Source organism: Dromiciops gliroides, chromosome 4 (assembly GCF_019393635.1).
Source record: "Dromiciops gliroides isolate mDroGli1 chromosome 4, mDroGli1.pri, whole genome shotgun sequence".
Taxonomy (NCBI): domain Eukaryota; kingdom Metazoa; phylum Chordata; class Mammalia; order Microbiotheria; family Microbiotheriidae; genus Dromiciops; species Dromiciops gliroides.
Genome location: NC_057864.1, coordinates 467,986,464 through 468,007,460, shown reverse-complemented (window position 1 = coordinate 468,007,460; position 20,997 = coordinate 467,986,464). Strand labels below are relative to the sequence as shown.

General features: G+C 37.8%; 1 protein-coding gene across 1 annotated transcript in view; it reads left to right on the top strand.

The window, feature by feature from the left end:
* Positions 1-20,939, top strand: part of LOC122755299 (multidrug and toxin extrusion protein 2-like) — a 49,896-nt gene extending 28,957 nt beyond the window's left edge. The window contains exons 15-18 of the mRNA XM_044003613.1: positions 3,968-4,062; positions 14,372-14,420; positions 18,539-18,751; positions 20,812-20,939. Coding sequence (XP_043859548.1) covers positions 3,968-4,062; positions 14,372-14,420; positions 18,539-18,751; positions 20,812-20,939 — 485 coding nt within the window. The remainder of the gene's footprint in view (positions 1-3,967; positions 4,063-14,371; positions 14,421-18,538; positions 18,752-20,811) is intronic.
* Positions 20,940-20,997: the final 58 nt, after the last annotated feature.

Sequence of the window (20,997 nt, the reverse complement as noted above, 5' to 3'; positions counted from 1 at the left end):
TGCTAAGCACTAGAGACACAGAAACCAAGTGAGAAGCCCCTGCTTTCAATGCTATATTCTAACTCGGGGAGACATCAACTGCGGGGCAAAGAGGTGTATGCGTATCGTATAAATAAACATTTGCACATATTATATATATGTATATGAAGGTGATTGGTAACTAAATATAGTATAGTATACTATAGTATAGTATAGGTATACTGTAGTATAGTATATTATAGTACAGAGTAGTATAGTATAGTTAGGTATAGTATAGTATTAGTAGAGTAGAGTGTAGCATAGGTATAAGTATAGTATAGTATAAGTATAGTGTAGTGTAGTATAGTATAAGTATAGTATAACATAACATAGGTATAAGTGTAGGTATGAGTATAGAATGGTATAGTATTAGTATATTGTGAGGGCCAAAATTTGATATACAGAGCATTAATTGGGTGACTCGCCAAAATATTGGGGTCCCAGAAATATGAGGGACCTTTAGGTTCACCGTCCCCTCTGAACTGTCCTTTTAGATATTTCTCCCAGGCCAATAAGAAAGGAGCCTTACAGCTTTAATTCACAAAGGGATCAGATTTTATTACTTGGGAATTAATTAAACAGCAAAGGTGAAACTAATAACTAAGGTGAAACTAATAAAAAAATCAAAGATAAGGAAATAGGAAAAGGAAATACAGATAAATTCTCCTTAACTCTAAACTTAACCTATGCAATCCCCAGATCATTTCCAATTAAGCTAATTCAAAGGAATTTAGGGTTTTCTGTATTCACTCACCAAAACCTGGAAACTCCACAGTTGCTCGCCCCACCGGGAGGGCAAATGACAAAGAGAGAGAGCTAGTGTTCTGGAAGTGCCTCCGCCTCCCTTCAGGGAACATTCAATCTTCTTCCCCCAAAAGGGGAGGTCCTTCAAAAACTGCCTATGGAGAGTTCTCCTTCTGACCTCAGTAGCATATGTAACTTCAGGGTGGGCCATGTGTGGCCCCTCCCAAATGAGTCAGCTAAAACTCCAATAATTTTTTACCACAATATTATTAGTATAATACAGTAACAGTACACTGTAGCATAGTTTAGTATAATATAGTTATAGTGTAGTATAGTATTGGTATAGTATAGGTATAGTGTAGCATAGTATGGTTTAACATAGTGTAGCATAGTACAGTATAGTTAGCATAGATATAAGTATAGTATAGTATGGGTATAATGTAGTGTAGTGTACTATAGTATTAGTATAGCATAGGTATAGTGTAGTGTTGTATAGTATAGTATTAGTATAATATAGTTCAATATAGTATAGTAGAAGTATAGTATAGAATAGCATAGTATAGCATAGGTATAAGTATAGTGTAGTATAGTATTAGTATAAGGATAGTGTAGTGTAGTATACTATTAGTAGAATATAGGTTTAGGGTGGTGTAGTGGAGTATAGTATAGTATAAGTATAGCATTGCATAGTGTAGTATAGTATAGTTATAGCATAGTATAAGCATAATATAATATTAGTATAATATAGTTCAGTGTAGTATAGATGTAGTATAATATAGTATAGTAGAAATATAGTATAGAATAGTATAGTATAGCATAGATATAAGTATAGTGTAGTATAGTATTAGAATAAAGGTATTCTGAAATTACGTATGCTACTGAGGTCAGAAGGAGAACTCTCTATAGGCATAGAATAGAGGTATGGTGTAGTGTAGTATAGTATAAGAATAGTATAGATATAGTGTAGTGTAATATACTATTAGTAGAGTAGAGTATAGGTATATGGTAATGTAGTATAGTATAGTATAAATATACTGTAGGGTAGTATAGTATAAGTATGGTATTGCATAGTGTAGTATAGTATAGTCTAAGTATAGTGCAGCATAATATAATATAGGTGTATAGTGTAGTGTAGTATAGGTATAGTATACTATATTATAGTATAAGTATAGTGTAGCATAGTATAGTATAGTATAGCATGGTATGGTATAATATAGGTATAGTGTAGTATAGTATGGTATAAATATAGTACAGTGTAGTATAGTACAGGTGTAGTATAGTATACTATAAGTATAGTTTAGCACAGTATAGAATAGTATAGTATAGGTGTATAGTGTAGTGCAGTATTGGTATAGTGTAGTATAGTATAAGTATAATACTATACTATATTAAACTATACAATGCTACACTATACTTATAGCATATTAGTACTAAAGTATACTACCCCTTACTATACTATACTACACTATACTATAGTATACTATAGTACTATAGTATAGGTGTATAGTGTAATATAGTATAGGTATAGTGTCATGTAGTATAGTATTAGTATACTATAGTGTTGTATAAATATTATGTAGTTTAGTATTAGTATAGTATTATGGTAGTATAGTATAGGTATACTGTAGTTTAGTGTAGTGTCATAGTATAAGTATAGTGTAGCATGGTATAGTATAGGTACAGTGTAGTGTAGTATAGGTATAGTGTTGTGCAGTATAATATAACTATAGGATAGTATTAGATAGTATAGTATAGTATAGGAGACAGCTGGGTGGCACAGTAGATAGAGTGTAGTGTAGTATACTATAGTATAGCATAGGTATAAGTATAGTGTTGTATAGTGTAGTATTAGTATAGTATATGTATAGTGTAGTATAGTATACTATAAGTATAGTGTAGTATAGCATAGCATAGGTGTAAGTGTAGTGTAGTATAGTAATAGTATTAGTTTAGTATAGGTATAGTATAGTACAGTATAAGTATAGTGTAGCATAGGTTTAAGTATAGTGTAGTATAGTAGAGTATTAGTATAGTATGGTATAGGTATAGTGTAATGGAGTATACCATGAGTATAATGTAGCATAGTATAGGTGTATGGTGTACTGTAGGTATAGTGTAGTTTAGTATAATACAGTATTAGTATTAGTGTAGTATAATGTAGTATAGTATAGTTAGGTGTAGCGTAGTATAGTATGGTATTATTACAGTATAGCATACTATAGTATAGTAAAGTATAGTATAGTATGGTTATAGTATGGTATAGTATAGTAACTAAATATATTACATATATATGAAAGTGGATAGAGCTCCAGGCCTGGAATCAGGAAAGCTGAAACCTAGTCTCTGACATTTACTAGCTGTGCGGCCCTGAGCAAATCATTTAACTGCTCTTTGTCTCAGTTTCCTCATCTATAAAATGGGAATAATAGCACCTACCTCTCAGAGTTGTGAGGATCAAATGAGATAGCATTTGTAAAGTGCTGAGCACAGACAGTGCCTGACACATAGTGGGGCGATATACATGTTAGCTATTATTATATATACATATACATATACACTATGCGTTATATGTACTATATAATTCAGTTTAAATGGGTGACAGTCCTTTCTTGAATTATAGAATGTCCGCAGGAAAGTCCTGCATTACCCCTTTGCTTATGTGGCTTACTCTGCCCACATTGCCTCTCCCCTTACTTCCCATGGCCATCTCATCCCTACTTGTCTCTGAAAGCCCAGCTCAAATGTTCTCACATCATGAAGACTTTACCAATTTCTCCCGCCAGTAAGCATTTCTCTGTCTTGGAGATTATCCAAGCTCTCTTCCCTTAGAGGAAGGTTGTCACTAGATGCTCCTTACACCACTGAGAATAATGGGCCTCCTCAATACTGATTGATATTCTTTTTACTCATGTGTCAATGTCATTTCCTTGATAGAATATAAACTTCTTAAGGGCAGGGACTGTTTTGTTTTTATCTTACTATCTCCGGCACTTTAAAAATGCTTATTGATGGAGGCCTGGCCTGTGTTCACATCATCAGGAATTGGGACCCTATAAAGCCCTAAATCTGGCTTTGTGACCTTGGAATAGCACAAGTTATTTTCATTCCTCTTATGCACGGCCATGAAGATGGGAGGGAGCCACGATATTTAAGATACAAAATGTGTCAGTTTAGTTCTTAACGGTGATTTTTCTCTCACATGTAGGTCTGTGGTCGGGATTGATCGCATGTGTCTTCTTTCAAAGCCTCTTTTATTTCATATACATTCTGAAGACAAGCTGGAACCAAGCTGCTGAACAGGTAAATGGGCACTAGTGCTTTCCAGAGCTCTGTCTCTATTTCCTGCCACTGCTTGACAAGAGTGTTTCCATAATGCCAGTGGTATGGGGTTACAGGTGCAACACGCCAGAAAACAAGGAAGACTGCGGCAATCATGCTTGGTCATTTCTGCGGGTCAAGATGGTGACACTTTAGTGTCCACTGAAAACTGTGAGAGCTGACATTTCTATGGGGCCATTACAGTTACACAGGGTACTAGGTCTTCACAATGGCCCTCTAAGGTGGGCAGGCTAAGGGAAGCATATTCTCTTTCTACAGTTTCTGAAACGAGAAAGATGAAGTGAGTGGCCGTCCATCTGGTGAGTGGCAGAGCTGGGACTGGAGCCCTGGTCTTCTAACTCTAAGTCCATCTTCACAAAGTGAACATCAGCAGTGGTTTGGAGAATATGCTGATGTTTTGGTTCAGTATTACCAGGAAATACTTGGCTTCTCTTCAGATCCACTAGGTGAAATTTGGAGGGGGAAAAGGTAGTTTCTGATTCAGCTAAACTGGTATATTTGGGTTTGATTTGAGAGTCAACAAATACATGAACAATTCTTTTTTTGGCTTGTTTGTTTCTGAACTACTGAATATCATAAATGTGATCTTAGTAGATTTTTTCCATCATTGATGTCATGGCCTGGAATGAGAAAAATCACAAGGTCTGGACTATACGTAAGAATATTGTGGGGGCCAAATTTAATATATGAAGAGTTAATTGGGTGGCTTGCCTAAATATTGGGGTTCCGGAGATAGTGAGGGACCTCTAGGTTTAAAGCTCCCTCCCTGCAAAACTGCCTTTTTAGATATTTCTCCCAGGCCAATAAGAAAGGAGCCTCACAGCCTCTGTTCCACAGATGTTTTATTAGGGAGAATAAAGTAAACAGCAAAGGTGAAATTAATAAAATCAAAGACAGGGAAATAGGGAAAAAAGAAATACGGATAATCCTCCTAGCTCTAACCTAAGTCTATACAATCCCCAACTTGCTTCCAGTTAAGATAACTCAAATTAAAGCAGGGATTTGTGTTGACTCACCACAAGAGAAAGAGAGAGAGCTCTGGAAGAGACTCAGACTTAGCAAGCATCCAATTTTCCTCCCCCAAAAGGGGGGTCCTTCCAAAACTGCCTATGGGGAGGCTTCTCCTTCTGACCTCAGTAGCACACGTGACTTCAGGGCAGGCCAGGCGTGGCCCCCCCCAAACGACTCAGCCAAATTTAATTTTACCGCAATATGTGCAGTAAACTGAATGGGGTCATGAGTTTGTCATGCGGTTCATTAACCTTTTACTTTAAATCTTTCTGATTTTAAAAACTGCCGCATTTATGAAAATTCTGAGAACAGGGGGAGTGCAAAGATAAAGTGTTTTTAAAATTACTTTTAGTATAATGTGCTGTGTTATTGGTGATCTTAGCTCACATGGATTTAATTGCTATCTTTATGATGATGATTCTCTCTGCTGACCTCCAATCTTTCCTCCAAGTGCCTCTCAGACATTTCCAGCTGGATGTCCTTACTCCATTCCATCCTCCATTCAGCCATTAATGTGCAGATCCAACCATTTCTCTCTCTCTCTCTCTCTCTCTCTCTCTCTCTCTCTCTCTCTCTCTCACACACACACACACACACACACACACACACACACCACCCACTCACCCCTACTCAATAAATTCCAGTGGCTCCCTATTGACTCCAGGATGAGATACAAAACACTAATTTGGCACTCAAAGCCCTTTATAACCTAGCCATCTGATACCTTTCTAGTCTTCTTACATCTTACTCCCCTCCACATATTCTCATCCTGTGACATTGGCCTTTTGCCTGTTCCACAAACAAAGCACTTCATCTCTGGGCTAGATCTAGGCATTTTTTCTGGTTGTCTCCCATGCCTGGAATGCCCCCCCTCCTAATTTCTGACTGTTGACTTCCATGGTTTCCTTCAATTCCCAACACATGAAATCATGCAAAACATATTTCTCTATTAGCCATATCACAAGAAAGCAAAAGAAAGTGAAAGTCATACTTCAGTTTTCACTCAAAGCTTATCAGTTGTTTCTCTGAAGGTAGATAACATTTTTTTCCTTCATGAATCCTTTGGAATTGTCATGGATCATTGTATTGATTGGAGTAACCAAGTCTTTAATGTTTGGTTATCATTACAATATGGCTGTTACTATGTACAATGATCTCCTGGTTCTTCTCACTTCACTTTGCATCAGTTCATATAGATCTTGATATGTTTTCCTAAAACGACCCCCTCATCATTTCATATAGCATACTTGTACTCCATTATAATTATACACTACATTTTAAAAATTGTATTATTTATTTATTTTCCGTTACATGTAAAGATAGTTCTCAACTTTTGTTTATATAAGCTTTACAATTTCAGATTTTTCTCCCTCCCTCCCCTCCCTCCCCCTTCCCTTAGACAGCAGGTAATCTGATATAGGTTATATATATATATATATATATATATATATATATATATATAATAACATTAATCCTATTTCTGCATTAGTCATGTTACAAAAGAAAAATCAGAGCAATGATGAAAAACCTCAAAATAGAAAAAAGAACAGCACCAAAAACAAAAGAAATAGTATGGTTCATTCAGCATCTATACTCCACAGTTCTTTTTTTTTTTTTTCTTGGATTTGGAGATCCTCTTCTATCATGAGTTCCCTGGAACTCTTCTGTGCCCATTGCATTGGTGAGAAGAATATAGTCCATCACAGTAGATCAACACTCAATGTTGATGATACTGTGTACAATGTTCTTCTGGTTCTGCTCATCTCACTCATCATCAGCCCATGCAAGACCCTCCAGGTTTCTCTGAACTCCTCCTGCTCATCATTTCTTACAGCACAATTGTATTCCATTGTATTCATATACCATAACTCGTCCAGCCATTCCCCAATTGATGGGCACCCCCTCAACTTCCAATTCCTTGCTACCACGTAAAGAGCAGCTATAAATATTTTTGTACATGTGGGTCCCTTTCCCCTTTCCATGATTTCTTTGGGAAAAAGACCCAAAAGTGGTATTGCTGGGTCAAAGGGTATGCACAGCTTTATCGCCCTTTGGGCATAATTCCAAATTGCTCTCCAGAATGGTTGGATCAGTTCACAGCTCCACCAACAATGCATTAGTGTTCCAATTTTCCCACAGCTTCTCCAACATTTATTATTTTCCTTTTTTGTCATTTTAGCCAATCTGATAGGTGTCAGGTGGTACCTCAGAGTTGTTTTAATTTGCATCTCTCTAATCAATAGTGATTTAGAGCATTTTTTCATATGGGAATAGATAGCTTTGGTTTCTTCATCAGAAAACTGCCCCTTCATATCCTTTGACCATTTCTCAATTGGGGAATGACTTGAATTCTTATAAATTTGATTTATTTCCCTATATATTTTAGAGATGAGGCCTTTATCAGAAGTACTGGCCACAAAAATTGTTTCCCAGCTTTCTGCCTCCTTTCTAATTTTGGATGCATTGCTTCTGTTTGTACAAAAATTTTTTAATTTAATGTAATCAAAATTATCCATTTTGCATTTTATAATATACTCTATCTCTTGTTTGGTCATAAACTGTTTTCCTTTCCAAAGATCTGATAGGTAGGCTATTCCTTTCTCTCCTAATTTACCTATGGTATCACCTCTTATGTCTAAATCATGTATCCATTTTGACCTTATTTTAGTATAAGGTGTCAGATGTTGGTCTATGCCTAATTTCTGCCATACTATCTTCCAGTTTTCCCAGCAGTTTTTGTCAAATACTGAGTTCCTATCCCAGAAGCTGGAGTCTTTGGGTTTATCAAACACTACATTACTAGTGTCATTTACTACTGCATTTCTTGTGCCTAGCCTATTCCATTGATCTACCACTCTATTTTTTAGCCAGTACCAGATAGTTTTGATGACTGCTGCTTTATAGTAAAGCTCCAGGTTTGGTACCGCTAACCCACCTTCCTTTGAATTTTTTTTCATTATTTCCCTGGATATTCTTGATTTTTTGTTTTTCCAGATGAATTTTGTTATTATTTTTTCTAGCTCTATAAAATAATTTTTAGGTAATCTGATTGGTATGGCACTGAATAAGTAAATTAATTTAGGCAGTATTGTCATTTTTACTATATTAGCTCTGCCTATCCATGAGCAATTGATATCTTTCCAATTATTTAGATCTGATTTGATTTGTGTGAAGAGTGTTTGGTAGTTGTGTTCATAGAGTTCCTGGGTTTGTCTTGGCAAGTAGACTCCCAAGTATTTTATATTATCTACCGTTACTTTAAATGGAATTTCTCTTTCTATCTCTTGCTGCTGGACTTTGTTGGTCATGTATAGAAATGCTGATGATTTATGTGGATTTATTTTATATCCTGCTACTTTGCTAAAGTTGTTAATTGTTTCAAGTAATTTTTGAGTTGATTCTCTAGGATTCTTTAAGTATACCATCATATCATCTGCAAAGAGTGATAGTTTTGTTTCCTCCTTGCCTATTCTAATTCCTTTAATTCCTTTCTCTTCTCTGATTGCTAAAGCTAACATTTCTAGGACAATATTAAATAATAGGGGTGATAATGGACATCCCTGTTTCACCCCTGATCTTATTGGGAAGGCCTCTAATTTATCTCCATTCCATATAATACTTGCTGATGGCTTTAGGTAGATACTGTTTATTATTTTAAGGAAAGCACCTATTCCTAAACTCTCTAGTGTTTTTATTAAGAATGGGTGCTGTATTTTGTCAAAAGCTTTCTCTGCATCTATTGAGATAATCATATGATTTTGGTTGGTTTTCTTATTGATGTGGTTGATTATGTTAATAGTTTTCCTAATGTTGAACCAGCCCTGCATTCCTGGTATAAATCCCACCCGGTCATAGTGTATTATCCTGGTGATCACTTGCTGTAATCTCCTTTCTAATATCTTATTTAAGATTTTAGCATCAATATTCATTAGGGAAATTGGTCTATACTTTTCTTTCTCTGTTTTTGTTTTGCCTGGTTTTGGTATCACCACCATATTTGTGTCATAAAACGAATTTGGTAGAACTCCTTCTTCACCTATTTTTCCAAATAATTTGTATAATATTGGAATTAATTGTTCTTTAAATGTTTGGTAAAATTCACCTGTAAACCCATCTGGCCCTGGGGATTTTTTCTTAGGGAGTTCATTAATGGCTTGTTCAATTTCTTTTTCTAATATGAGTTTATTTAAGGATTTTATTTCCTCTTCAGTTAACCTGGGCAGTTTGTATTTTTGTAAATATTCATCCATTTCATTTAAATTGTCAAATTTATTGGCATACAGTTGGGCAAAATAATTCCTAATTATTGATTTAATTTCCACTTCATTGGTGGTAACATCACCCTTTTCATTTTTGATACTGGTGATTTGGTTTTCTTCTTTCTTTTTTTTAAATCAAATTAACCAATATTTTATCTATTTTATTGTTTTTTTCATAAAACCAGCTCTTAGTTTTATTGATTAATTCTATAGTTTTTTTGCTTTCAATCTTATTCATTTCTCCTTTAATTTTCAGGATCTCTAGTTTAGTATCTAATTGGGGATTTCTAATTTGTTCTTTTTCTAGCTTTTTAAGTTGCATGCCAAATTCATTAATCTCCTCTTTCTCTTTTTTATTCATGTAAGCATTTAGAGCTATAAATTTTCCCCTAAGCACTGCTTTGGCTGCATCCCATAGATTTTGGTATGTTGTCTCATTATTGTCATTCTCTTGGATATAGTTATTGATTGTTTTTATAATTTGTTGTTTGGCCCATTCATTCTTTAGAATGATATTATTTAGTTTCCAATTGATTTTCATTCTACTTTTCCCTGGCTCTTTCTTACATGTAATTTTTATTGCATCATGATCTGAGAAGGATGCATTTACTATTTCTGCCTTTCTACATTTGACTATGATGTTTTTGTGCCCTAATATGTGGTCAGTTTTTGAAAATGTGCCATATACTGCTGAGAAAAAGGTATATTCCTTTCTATCCCCATTCAATTTTCTCCAGACATCTATCATGTCTAACTTTTCTAGTAATCTATTTACCTCTTTCACTTCTTTCTTATTTATTTTTTTGCTAGATTTATCTAATTCTGAGAGGGGGAGATTCAGATCCCCCACTAGTATAGTATTACTGTCTAATTCCTCTTGTAACTCATTTAACTTCTCCTCTGAGAACTTGGATGCTATACCACTTGGCGCATACATATTTAATATTGATATTACTTCATTATCTATAGTACCTTTTAGCAAGATGTAATTTCCTTCCTTATCTCTTTTAATGAGATCTATTTTTGCCTGTGCTTTGTCTGAGATAAGGATTGCTACCCCTGCTTTTTTTACTTTAGCTGAAGCATAATATATTCTGCTCCAGCCTTTTACCTTTACTCTGTGTGTATCTCTCTGCTTCAAATGTGTTTCTTGTAAACAGCATATTGTAGGATTCTGTTTTTTAATCCACTCTGCAATTCGCTTCTGTTTTATAGCAGAGTTCATCCCATTCACAGTCACAATTATTATTACTGACTGTCTATTCCCCTCCATTTTATTTACCCCCTTTGTACTTTTCCCCCCTTCTTTCACCCTATTCCTCCTCACCAACGTTTTACTTCTTACCCCTGCCTCCCCCAATCTGCCCTCCCTTTTTATCACCCCCTCTCTTTTCTTTATCCTTTTCTCCCTTGCTTTTGTCCTCCCTTCTATCAGTCCCCCCTTTTCCCTTCCCCTTTTGCTTCTCTAAAGAATGCGCTAAATTTCTTTATCCCAATGAACATATATGTTATTCCCTCTTTGAATCCAATCTAATGAGATTAGGGTTGAAACAATGTTCACCCCTCCTTTCTTTCCCTCTATTGTAATAGGGTTTTTTTTCACCTCTTCATATGATATAATTCATCCCATTCCATTTCCCCTTTCCTTTCCTCCCTTTAGACTCCCTTTTTAACCCCTTAATTTTTTTTGTATCATCACATCAAAGACAATTTATATTTATACCCTCTGTGTGAATTCCTCTCTCTGCCCAAATACATTTACAGTTCTTAAGAGTTATGAGTATTATCTTCCCGTGTAGGGATATAAGCAGTTTAACCTAATTGAGTAACCTTTTTTTTTTCCCTCTGTTTACCTTTTTAAACTTCTCTTGAGTCTTGTATGTTAAGATCAAATTTTCTATTCAGTTCTGGTCTTTTCGTCAGGAAAGATTGAAAGTCTCCAATGTCATTAAATGTCCATCTTTTCCCCTGAAAGAGAATGCACATTTTTTCTGGGTAATAGATTCTTGGCTACAATCCAAGCTCCTTTGCCTTCCGGAATATCATATTCCAAACCATGCGGTCCTTTAATGTTGAAGCTGCCAGGTCTTGAGCAATCCTGACTGTGGCTCCATGATATTTAAATTGCTTCTTTCTGGTTGCTTGGAGTATTTTCTCCTTCACCTGATAATTCTGGAATTTGGCTACAATATTCCTTGGAGTTTTCCTTTTGGGGTCTCTTTCAGGAAATGATCGGTGGATTCTTTCAATGATGATTTTATCCTCTGATTCTATGATATCAGGGCAGTTCTCCTCAATAATTTCCTGGAATATGGTGTCTAGATTCTTTTTCTGGTCATGGCTTTCAGGCAGACCAATGATGCTCAAATTGTCTCTCCTCGATCTGTTTTCCAGATCAGTTGTCTTTCCAATGAGGTATTTCACATTGTCTTCTGTTTTTTCATTCTTTTGATTCTGCTTGACTGATTCCTGGTGTCTCATGGATTCCTTATTTTCCAACTGACCAATTTTAATTTTTAAGGCATTATTTTCTTCAGTGAGATTATGCACCTTTTTTTCCATTTGGCCAAGTGAATTTTTTAAGGCATTGTTTTCTTCAATGAGATTATGCACCTTTTTTTCCATTTGGCCAAATGAATTTTTTAAGGCATTGTTTTCTTCAGTGAAATTATGCTCTTTTTTTTCCATTTGGCCAGTCAAATTTTGTGCCTCCTTTTCCAAACTGCTGATTCTTTTTTCATAGTTTTCTTGTTTTGCTTTCATTTCTCTCCCCATTTTTTCTTCTACTTCTCTCAATTGATTTTTTAAATCCTTTTTGAGCTCTTCCAGGAAGGCTTTTTGTTCTTGAGACCAATTCACCTTCCCTCGTGAGGCTTCACATGTAGGCAATTTGAGGGTATTGTCCTCATCTGAGTTTGCGTTGGCTTCTTCCCTTTTGATACAGAAGCTCTCAATGGAGAGGGCTCTTTTTTGCTTCTTACTCATTATTGCAGCTTATTTATTTATTTTTTTAAGTTGAGGTTTGCTCTGGGGGCACCAGGGTCCCTGTTTTGGGCTTCTTGTGCAGGGGTATAGGTGCTATGGGACCAGCTTTTTACTCTGAGGCCTTTATAGTGTGTGCAGTTCGCCCCCCCCCCCCCACTTCCTGTCTGAGCACTCGGCCAGGCAACCGATCCCGGTGCCCGATCCCGCCTGACCCATTCATGGCCCTCCCGGCCGGTGCAGGTAGGTTTTTCCACTGTCCTTCTTGGCCAGGGTTCCAGGGTTCCTCAGGTTCCAGGGGCCTCAGTTGTTCAGTTGTGGCCCGCAGCTCCTGCTGACTTGCCCCGACCCCCTCGGTGCTGGGCTGCTGCCCAAGCTGGGCCTGCCTTTTGCCCGAGTCAGACCGACCTTTTCCTGAAGTCTTCTAAATTATCTCTGGTTGGAAGACTGTGTCTCTCTGTCTCTTTGCAGGTTCTGTAGTTTCAGAATCTGTCCAGAGGCTTGATTTAATATTCTTTTTGAGGGAACAGAAGGAGAGCTCAGGCAGCTTGCTGCTTCCTCTCCACCATCTTGGCTCTGCCCGATACGCTACATTTTATTCAATCATTCCCCAAATGATGAGTATCTCAATTTCCAACTCTTGTCTACCACAAAAAGAGCTGCTATAAATATTTGTGTACATATAGGACCTTTTCTTTTTCATTTTATCTCTGAGATACAGACCTAGTAGTGGTATTGCTGGATTGAAAGGTATGCACAGTTTATAACCCTTTGAGCAGAGTTCCAAATTGTTCTACAGAATGGTTGGATCAATTCAAAATTCCACTGACAATTCACTGATGCACCCATTTTTCTCTCATCCTCTCCAGTATTTGTTATTTTTGATAGGTGTGAGGTGGTATTTCAAAGTTGCTTTAATTTGTATTTCTCTAATCATTAGAGATTTAGACATTTTTTTCATATGACTATAGAGAACTTTGATTTTTTTCTTATGAAAACTGTTCATATCCTTTATCAACTGGGGAATGGCTCTTAGTTTTAAATTTTTAAAATTTATTTTTACCTAGGGTTCTTTAATAGCTTCCTAACTAGGCTTTCCCATAGTCCACTCCTTCTCCTGTAGTCCATCCTTCACATGTATACCCAAATAATCTTCCTAACACACCTCTATGACCACATCATTACTCCCCTCATAGGTTTCAGTGGCTACCCAGTGAGTAATGAAAACAAGTATAAGTAGCTGGCCAGCATCAAATTTTCCATTGTCTGCTGCCTGCCTCCCTGGCCAGCCTCATCTTCCCTCCACTATGTTCCATCCAAAGTGGACCATTCTTAGTTCCTCATTCCCATCCTTCTGTTCCATCTCCATAAACTAGAGACCTAGGAGATAGAGGAAGAATCTGGGAACATTTATGTTCAAGGAGAGCCCTTGGGTGTGAAATATCTGGATGCTTATTTATTTCTTATAGGTAATAAAAAAAATAGAATTGTCTGAACAAAAGTAGAATGCTGGAATCCCTCATGCAAGTATTCCCCTGCTGTTTTTTGCTCATACTGGCCCCATCCCCAACTCTTCCTGTCCTTGAAGAGTCTCCTCAGACACAACCTTCCCCATGAAGCTTCCCTGAGCCTCCCCGTCTCATGACATCGATCTCTGCTGCTCTTCAAATGGCTCATCACTTTGCCAGGATACCTCTTCTGCCTCAGGTCACTCTCCCTCATGTCATACTCATGTCTACTTGTTCTTCCCCTATGGAGATTGTAAACTTCTTGAGAGCAAAGTCTGTGTCCCAGTTTTCTTTGTATCCCTGCAAAGGCCTTTCCTGGACTGGGCACTGAGTAACTGTTGAATTGAATTGGAACCTCATGAGCAGGGTCATGGGAAGCAGGCTAGGGCATTCTAGACACCCCAGCCCTTCTCTGAAAATATAGGAGCTTAAACTTGGAACCTTTCATCAGGGGTAGAGTGGGGGATTTCTACTTAGAATCCCTTTGATGTATATGATGTTGTTTTTCAGGCTCAAATCCGGGCTGGAATGAAAGGGACAAGTCACAGTGAGAATGCAGGTAATAAAATGGCTTCTTCTGATTTTCTGTATTGCCTTCTATGAGAGAGAGAGAGACAGAGAGAAAGAGGGAGGGAGGAGGGGGAAGCTAGGTGGCACAGTGGATATAGCACTGGCCCTAGATTCAGAAGGAACTGAGTTAAAATCTGGTCGCAGACACTTGACACTTACTAGCTATGTGACCCTGGGCAAGTCACTTAACCTCCATTGCCCCATCAATAAAAAAAAAAAAAAAGAAAGAAAGAGGGAGGGAGGGAGAGATAAAAGGCTTATGTAGACATGGTCTACTAGTTCCTGATCCCCTGCTCTAATGGCAAAATTTGTCTCTGCCTTAAAATAATAAATATCAAGGTTGTAAATTCACCCATCACTGTCAGGAAATGCACTAAATTTAATTATAAATAGGATAATATTTTAACCAATTTGAGCAGAGATTTAAACTGGCTTACTTAAACACATTTAGGAGAATAGGATGAAGTTAGTGTGTATCTACCTATCAAATAATAAATATTTTATTTAAAGTTTTTAGTTCCAAATTCTATCCTTCCTTCCCTCCCTTCCTTTTTCCCTCCCTGAGGTGGTAAGCAATCAGATACAGGTTATACATATGCAATTATGTAAAACATTTCCATATTAGTCATTTTACATAAGAAAACTCAAAAGAAAAAATGAAGGAAAGTGAAAAATAGCTTGATTCAGTCTGTGTTCAGTGAATATCAGTTCTTTCTTTGGAGGTGGATAGTATGTTTCATCATTAGTCCTTTGGGATTGTCTTGGATCATTTCACTGCTGACAATAGTTAACTCATTCACAGTTCTTCATCGAACAATATTGCTTTTGCTGTGCACAGTGTTCTCCTGGTTCTGCTCACTTCACTATACATCAGTTCATATAAGTCTTTCAAGGTCTTTCTGAAATCATCCTGTTTGTCATTCATTATAACACAGTAATATTCCAATACAATCATATACCACAGCTTGTTTAGCCAATCCCCAATTGATGGGCATTCCTTTGATTTCCAATTCTTAACCATCACAAAAAGAGCCAATATAAATATTTTTGTACAAATAGGTCTTTTTTCTCTTTTGTGGATGTCTTTGGGATATACACCTAGCAGTGGTATTGCTGGATCAAAGGATATGCACAATTTTATAGACCTTTGAGCATAGTTCCAAATTGCTCTCCAGAATGGTTCAATCAGTTCACAACTTCACCAAGAGTGGATTAGAATCCCAGTTTTTCCATACCCCTCCAATATCCAATATTTTCCTTTTTAGTTATATTTACCACTCTGATAGGTCTGAGGTGATAGAGATGATTTAATTTGCATTTCTCTGATTTAGAGCATTTTTCAGTGATTTAGAGCATTTTTCATATGACTATAGATAGCTTTGATTTCCTTGAAAATTGCCTGTTCATATCCTTTGACCATTTATCAATTGGGGAATGACTTGTAATTTTATAGATTTGACTCAGTTTTCTATATAGTTGAGAAATGAAGCCTTTTTTCCCCAGTTTTCTATTTTCCTTATAATCTTGGTTATATCAGTTTTGTTTGTGCAAAAGCTTTTTAATTTTATATCATAAAAATTATCTATTTTATATTTTGTATTGCTCTCTATATCTTTTTTGGTCCTAAATTCTCTCTCTGTTCAGAAATCTGACAGATAAACTATCCCATGCTCTCTTAATTTGCTTATGGTATCACCCTTTATGTGTAAATCATGTCCCCATTTTGACCTTATTTTAGTATATAGTATGAGGTGTTGGTCTATACCTAGTTTCTGCCATACTGTTTTCCAGTTTTCCCAGCAGTTTTTGTCAAATAATGAATTTTTGTTCCCAAAACTTGGATCTTTGGGTTTATCATATACTAGATTACTATACTCATTTATTATTGTTGTAATTTGTACCTATTCTATTCCACTGATCCAATACTTTATTTCTTAGCCAGTACCAGATCGCTTTGATAATTACCACTTTATAATACAACAATACACAGTTTGAGATCTGGTACTGCTAGACCACCTTCTTTCACATTTTTTTTTTCACTGATCAACAATCCATATTAATTGTGCTTTTCTGTTACTTTAACACTTTGATAGATCCTTTTATTTTCTAATTGATTCTTTCTCCCACTCCTTGAAGTCCCTGTTGTTCAGTTTCTCTTCCCTCTTCAAGCCCAACACCATCTCTTTTCCCCACCCTCCCAACCAATGACCTCTCTCATGCTTGACTTAGAAAATTAGAAGCTGAATGACTTGAGCTCCCTTTTCTCTATGTCATTATGCTTTACTCTCACCCCCACCCCCACCCCATTCTGTTTTCCTTTACTCTAGACTGTTGAAAAGGTGGCTCTTCTTGCCAAGGCCAGAACTTCTACAGGAACCTTTGACCCCATCCCTTCTGTCTCTGGCAGATTGTTCCCACTATTTCCTTGACCTTTCCCATCTTCAGTCTTTTTTTTATCTGTTGTTTCTTTCCTACATCCTTACAAATATGCTCATTTCTTCCCTGTTCTGAAAAAATTCTTTACTTTGATTCTCTCATCCCCTTAAATTCTTGTCTTGTAGCTTCCTCTCCTCCCCTTTATTTCTCAACTTTTTGTAGTCTGGCTTCTGACCTAGTCACTCAACTGAAATTGCTCCCTCCAAAGTTACCAGTGATCTCTTGATGGCCGCATCTGATGACCTTTTCTCAGTCTTCATCCTGCTTGACCTCTGGCAGCATCTGACACTGTCCATTACCTGCATGTCCTCTTGTCTCTGGGTTGTCATGACATTGCTCTTTCTCTGGCTTCTCCTGCCTTTCTGAATGGGCCTCCCCAGTCTCCTTTGCTGGGTTATTGTCTAATTGTAGGATTATCCCAAGTCTCTGTTCTGGCTACTCTCTCTATACATTCTCATTTGGTGACCTCAGCCTACAGGGTGGTGACTGCTCAGGACCTTAAAGCTGGAAGAGACTTAAGAGATCTTGGGACCCTAGCTTTAGAGTCCAACCCGGAGGCTAAGTAACTGCCAATGAACACACACCCTGTAAGTGTCAGAGGTGGGATTTGACCCTGGGCTCTAGCCTTCTATCCACTGATATTCACATTTGAGGACACTGAGGTCCAGAGAGCCAGGAAGTGATTTGCTCTAGGCCACACAGCAAATGGGCTCTCTGGGATGAGGCTCTAAGCCTCCTGATTCCCAGCCCACTCTCCTTTCCTCTAAACCACTCATTCTCTCACTAGAAGGTAGTATCACTAAAGAAGGAAATGTTTTAAAACCTGAAATGAGATTTGCTCTAATATCTAGTACTGTCCTATCTGATTGATGTTTTTTTTTGATGACCCAGGCTTTTGATTTAATATGAAAATAATTGTAGATGGATGAAATCTGTTATCCTGACTGTTAAAAAAATACATATATAGAAGCTCACAAAGTGAGTTGGTTTGTTTCCAACATAGATGTGGTTTTTACAGCGTAGTCTGTAGCCATGTTGGAGCAAAATGTAAAATATCTTCTGGATGATACAATGTTCAGGGTCAATAATCCTAAGTTTAAAAGCTAACAGTGTTAGGGTTTTCAGAATTAGAATGAGTTTTCTTTCATTATTCATGTCCAATGATATGTGGGTGCAGGGCAGAACATTTTACCAATTGAGCTAAAGAAATTATGCTGGGGCAGCTAGGTGGTGCAGTGGATAAAGCACCGGCCCTGGAGTCAGGAGTACCTGAGTTCAAATCCGGCATCCGACACTTAACACTTACTAGCTGTGTGACCCTGGGCAAGTCACTTAACCCCAATTGCCTCACTAAAAAAAAAAAAAAAGAAATTATGCTTAGACCTTGGCTTGTGGCCTCTGGTAAAATTGTGTCCCAGTTCCAGAAAAATAATGCATGGGCACTATATGCAGGGCAATAATTGGAATTCACGGCCTTAAAAGTTCTTTGGCCAGTCTTCTCCATTCCTCATCTGACCCTCACTGCAGACATTTTGTTTGGCCTTCACCATGACAAAGCAGATAATGTATGTAAAGGGTCTCTTGTGTCTGGGAGTGCCGATGATGATGACCAGCGTGCCTTGGCCAAACCTGTGCATAAACGAGCATCCTGTGTCCTCTGTGTTGCTGCAGGCTTACCTGGTCTAGAATCAGAAGGCTTCACGGAACTGATTTTTCCTGATACCATTAGTTCTGAGAGCCAGACTGATGAGCTCATGTCCCAGTGCTCCGTCTCAACGGTTGGAGAGCTTTTGACTGTGAAACAGTTGGCCTTTCGACGTGGGATCGCTTTTGCGGCTGCCCTTGGTACCTTGATAGCAGGAATTGTAATAAGACATTCAACAGGTAATGGCTAAATAGAAGGTCGACCACTCACCTGCATTCTAGCCCTGAGGAAATGAGGTCCCCATCGAGGTAGCTACCCCAAGGTTCAGACGGTGACTCTGGTCTGTGGAGTGGCAGTTAAGTCTCCCACCTGGAGTTTCTCCTGGCTTGATAGGCCTGCTACCGAGTCTGATTTAGGATCAGGAAAGGAGCTGGAAGGTAAAAGTAATTTTGTTTTTCTCCTACGTGTTAACTCAGTATCATGGTTTTCAAATATATAAATAGAAGTTGTCCTTCTTATAGCTGTTCTCTCTTTTATCACATCCCAAACTTCTCTTTTTCAAAAAAATCAGTCTGTTTTCTTGAAAAATAGGAATTACTGGCCAGGTACCTTGTTATTCATCAGTTTCATTGTTTGGTCTGTGACCAGTGAATGTACTGAGTGCCCACTACGCACCAGGCAGCATACATTGTATGTTGCCACATCATCTTTTTTCAAATAAACTCCTTAAAATTTAGTCTACATTATATCATTTTCTGGGCTATTAATGAACTGAAATAGTGGCTTTTTTCTTTTGTTTAGTAATGATTTTTTTTCCTTTTTTAGGACTTGAATCCCAACTTTTTATTGTGACAGCTTTCACATTGGTTAGAAAATTCTTCTTGATGTCTTGCATTTGTCAGCACCCTATTTTTTTACATGCTGTGGGCTAAGTGGGTAGTGATTATTCTCATTCTATAATTGAGGAAACCCTGACCCAAGGAACAAACTGACTTGTTCAAGGACAAAGATGTGATAAGATTATTGGAATTTGGCTGACTCATTGGGAGGGGCCACACCTGGCTTGCTCTGAAGTGCCATATGCTGCTGATGTCAGAAGGAGAAACCACTCTCCATAGGCAGTTTTTGAAGGACCTCCCCTTTTGGGGGAGAAAGATGAAACACTTGCTGAGGGGAGCTCGCTCTCTTCCGGAGTCACTTTTTCCCCAGTGGCCTCAGCAGCAGCAGTAGCAGTAGACAAGTCCTTCAGGCCTGGCTGTAAGCTGTTTTTTCCATTGAAGCTACAAGCTCCAGGTAGTGAGTTAACACACAGACTCTGCTCTTTTGAATAGACTTAGGTTAGAGTTAGGAGGATTTCCCCTATTCCCTTGTCTTTGATTTTATTAATTTCACCTTTGCTGTTTACTTTATTCCCATTAATAGAACCTGATTCATTTGTGGGAAAGAGGCTGTTAGGCTCCTTTCTTATCGGCCTGGGAGAAATATCTAAAAAGGCAGTTCGGAGGGGAGGGAGCTTTGAACCTAGAGGTCCCTCATTATTTCTGGGACCCTAATATTACGGCGAGCCACTCAATTAACTCTCCATATATTAAATTTGGCCCCCACACAGAGCTATCAGTGTCAAAGATGGGACTAGGAGCCAATGGTTTTTTTAATTAAATTAAACTTCTTTCTAATGCCAAAATCTGTTTTCTCTCCTTCCTACTTCTCTCCCCAACCCTGGACATTGACAGAAAATAAAAGAAAGAAAACTCTTGTAGCAAATATGAATAGTCCAGAAACACTAATTCCTTATTTTCTGAGTCCAGAAAACATGTCTCAATCAACCCCCTGAGTTAAGCACCTCTCTCCCATGAGGTAGGTATAACACTCTCCATCATTGGTCCTCTGGGACTGGGGTGGGTCATTGTGTTTATCAGACTTACTAAGTCTTTCAGAATTGATGATCTTTACAATATTGTTGTTGTCATACACATTGTTCTCCTGGATCTGTACACTTCACTTTGTATCAGTTCATATAGGTCTTTCCAGAATTCTCTGAACCCCTGTCCTTCATCATTCCTTATAGCACAAGAGTATTCTCTCGCACTCATAGACAATACTTTGTTCAGCCATTCCCCACTGGATGGGCATCCCCTCACTTTCCAGTTCTTTGCCACCACAAAAACAGCTGCTATGAGTAGTTTTGTACATAGAGGTAATTTTTAGCTAGATCTTAGTGTTCTTTCCACCATGCTAGAACTGCCTCTAGAGTTATTTACCAGTAAAATGTTCTCCAAAGTAATATTTCCCTTGGCAGCCACGTTAGTCATGGCTTACTCCTTGGCTGTCTGCGAGATAGCCATGGATGTAGAGCTGGGAGAGTGGAGTGAAAAAGACTATGGGGCCTCCCATTGGCACTGGCTCCTGGCATCAGGAACTGTGTGACCATGGAGAAGCCCCTTGGCTTCTTGGAACCTCTGCTGCCACACCTGTCCAGTGGGGA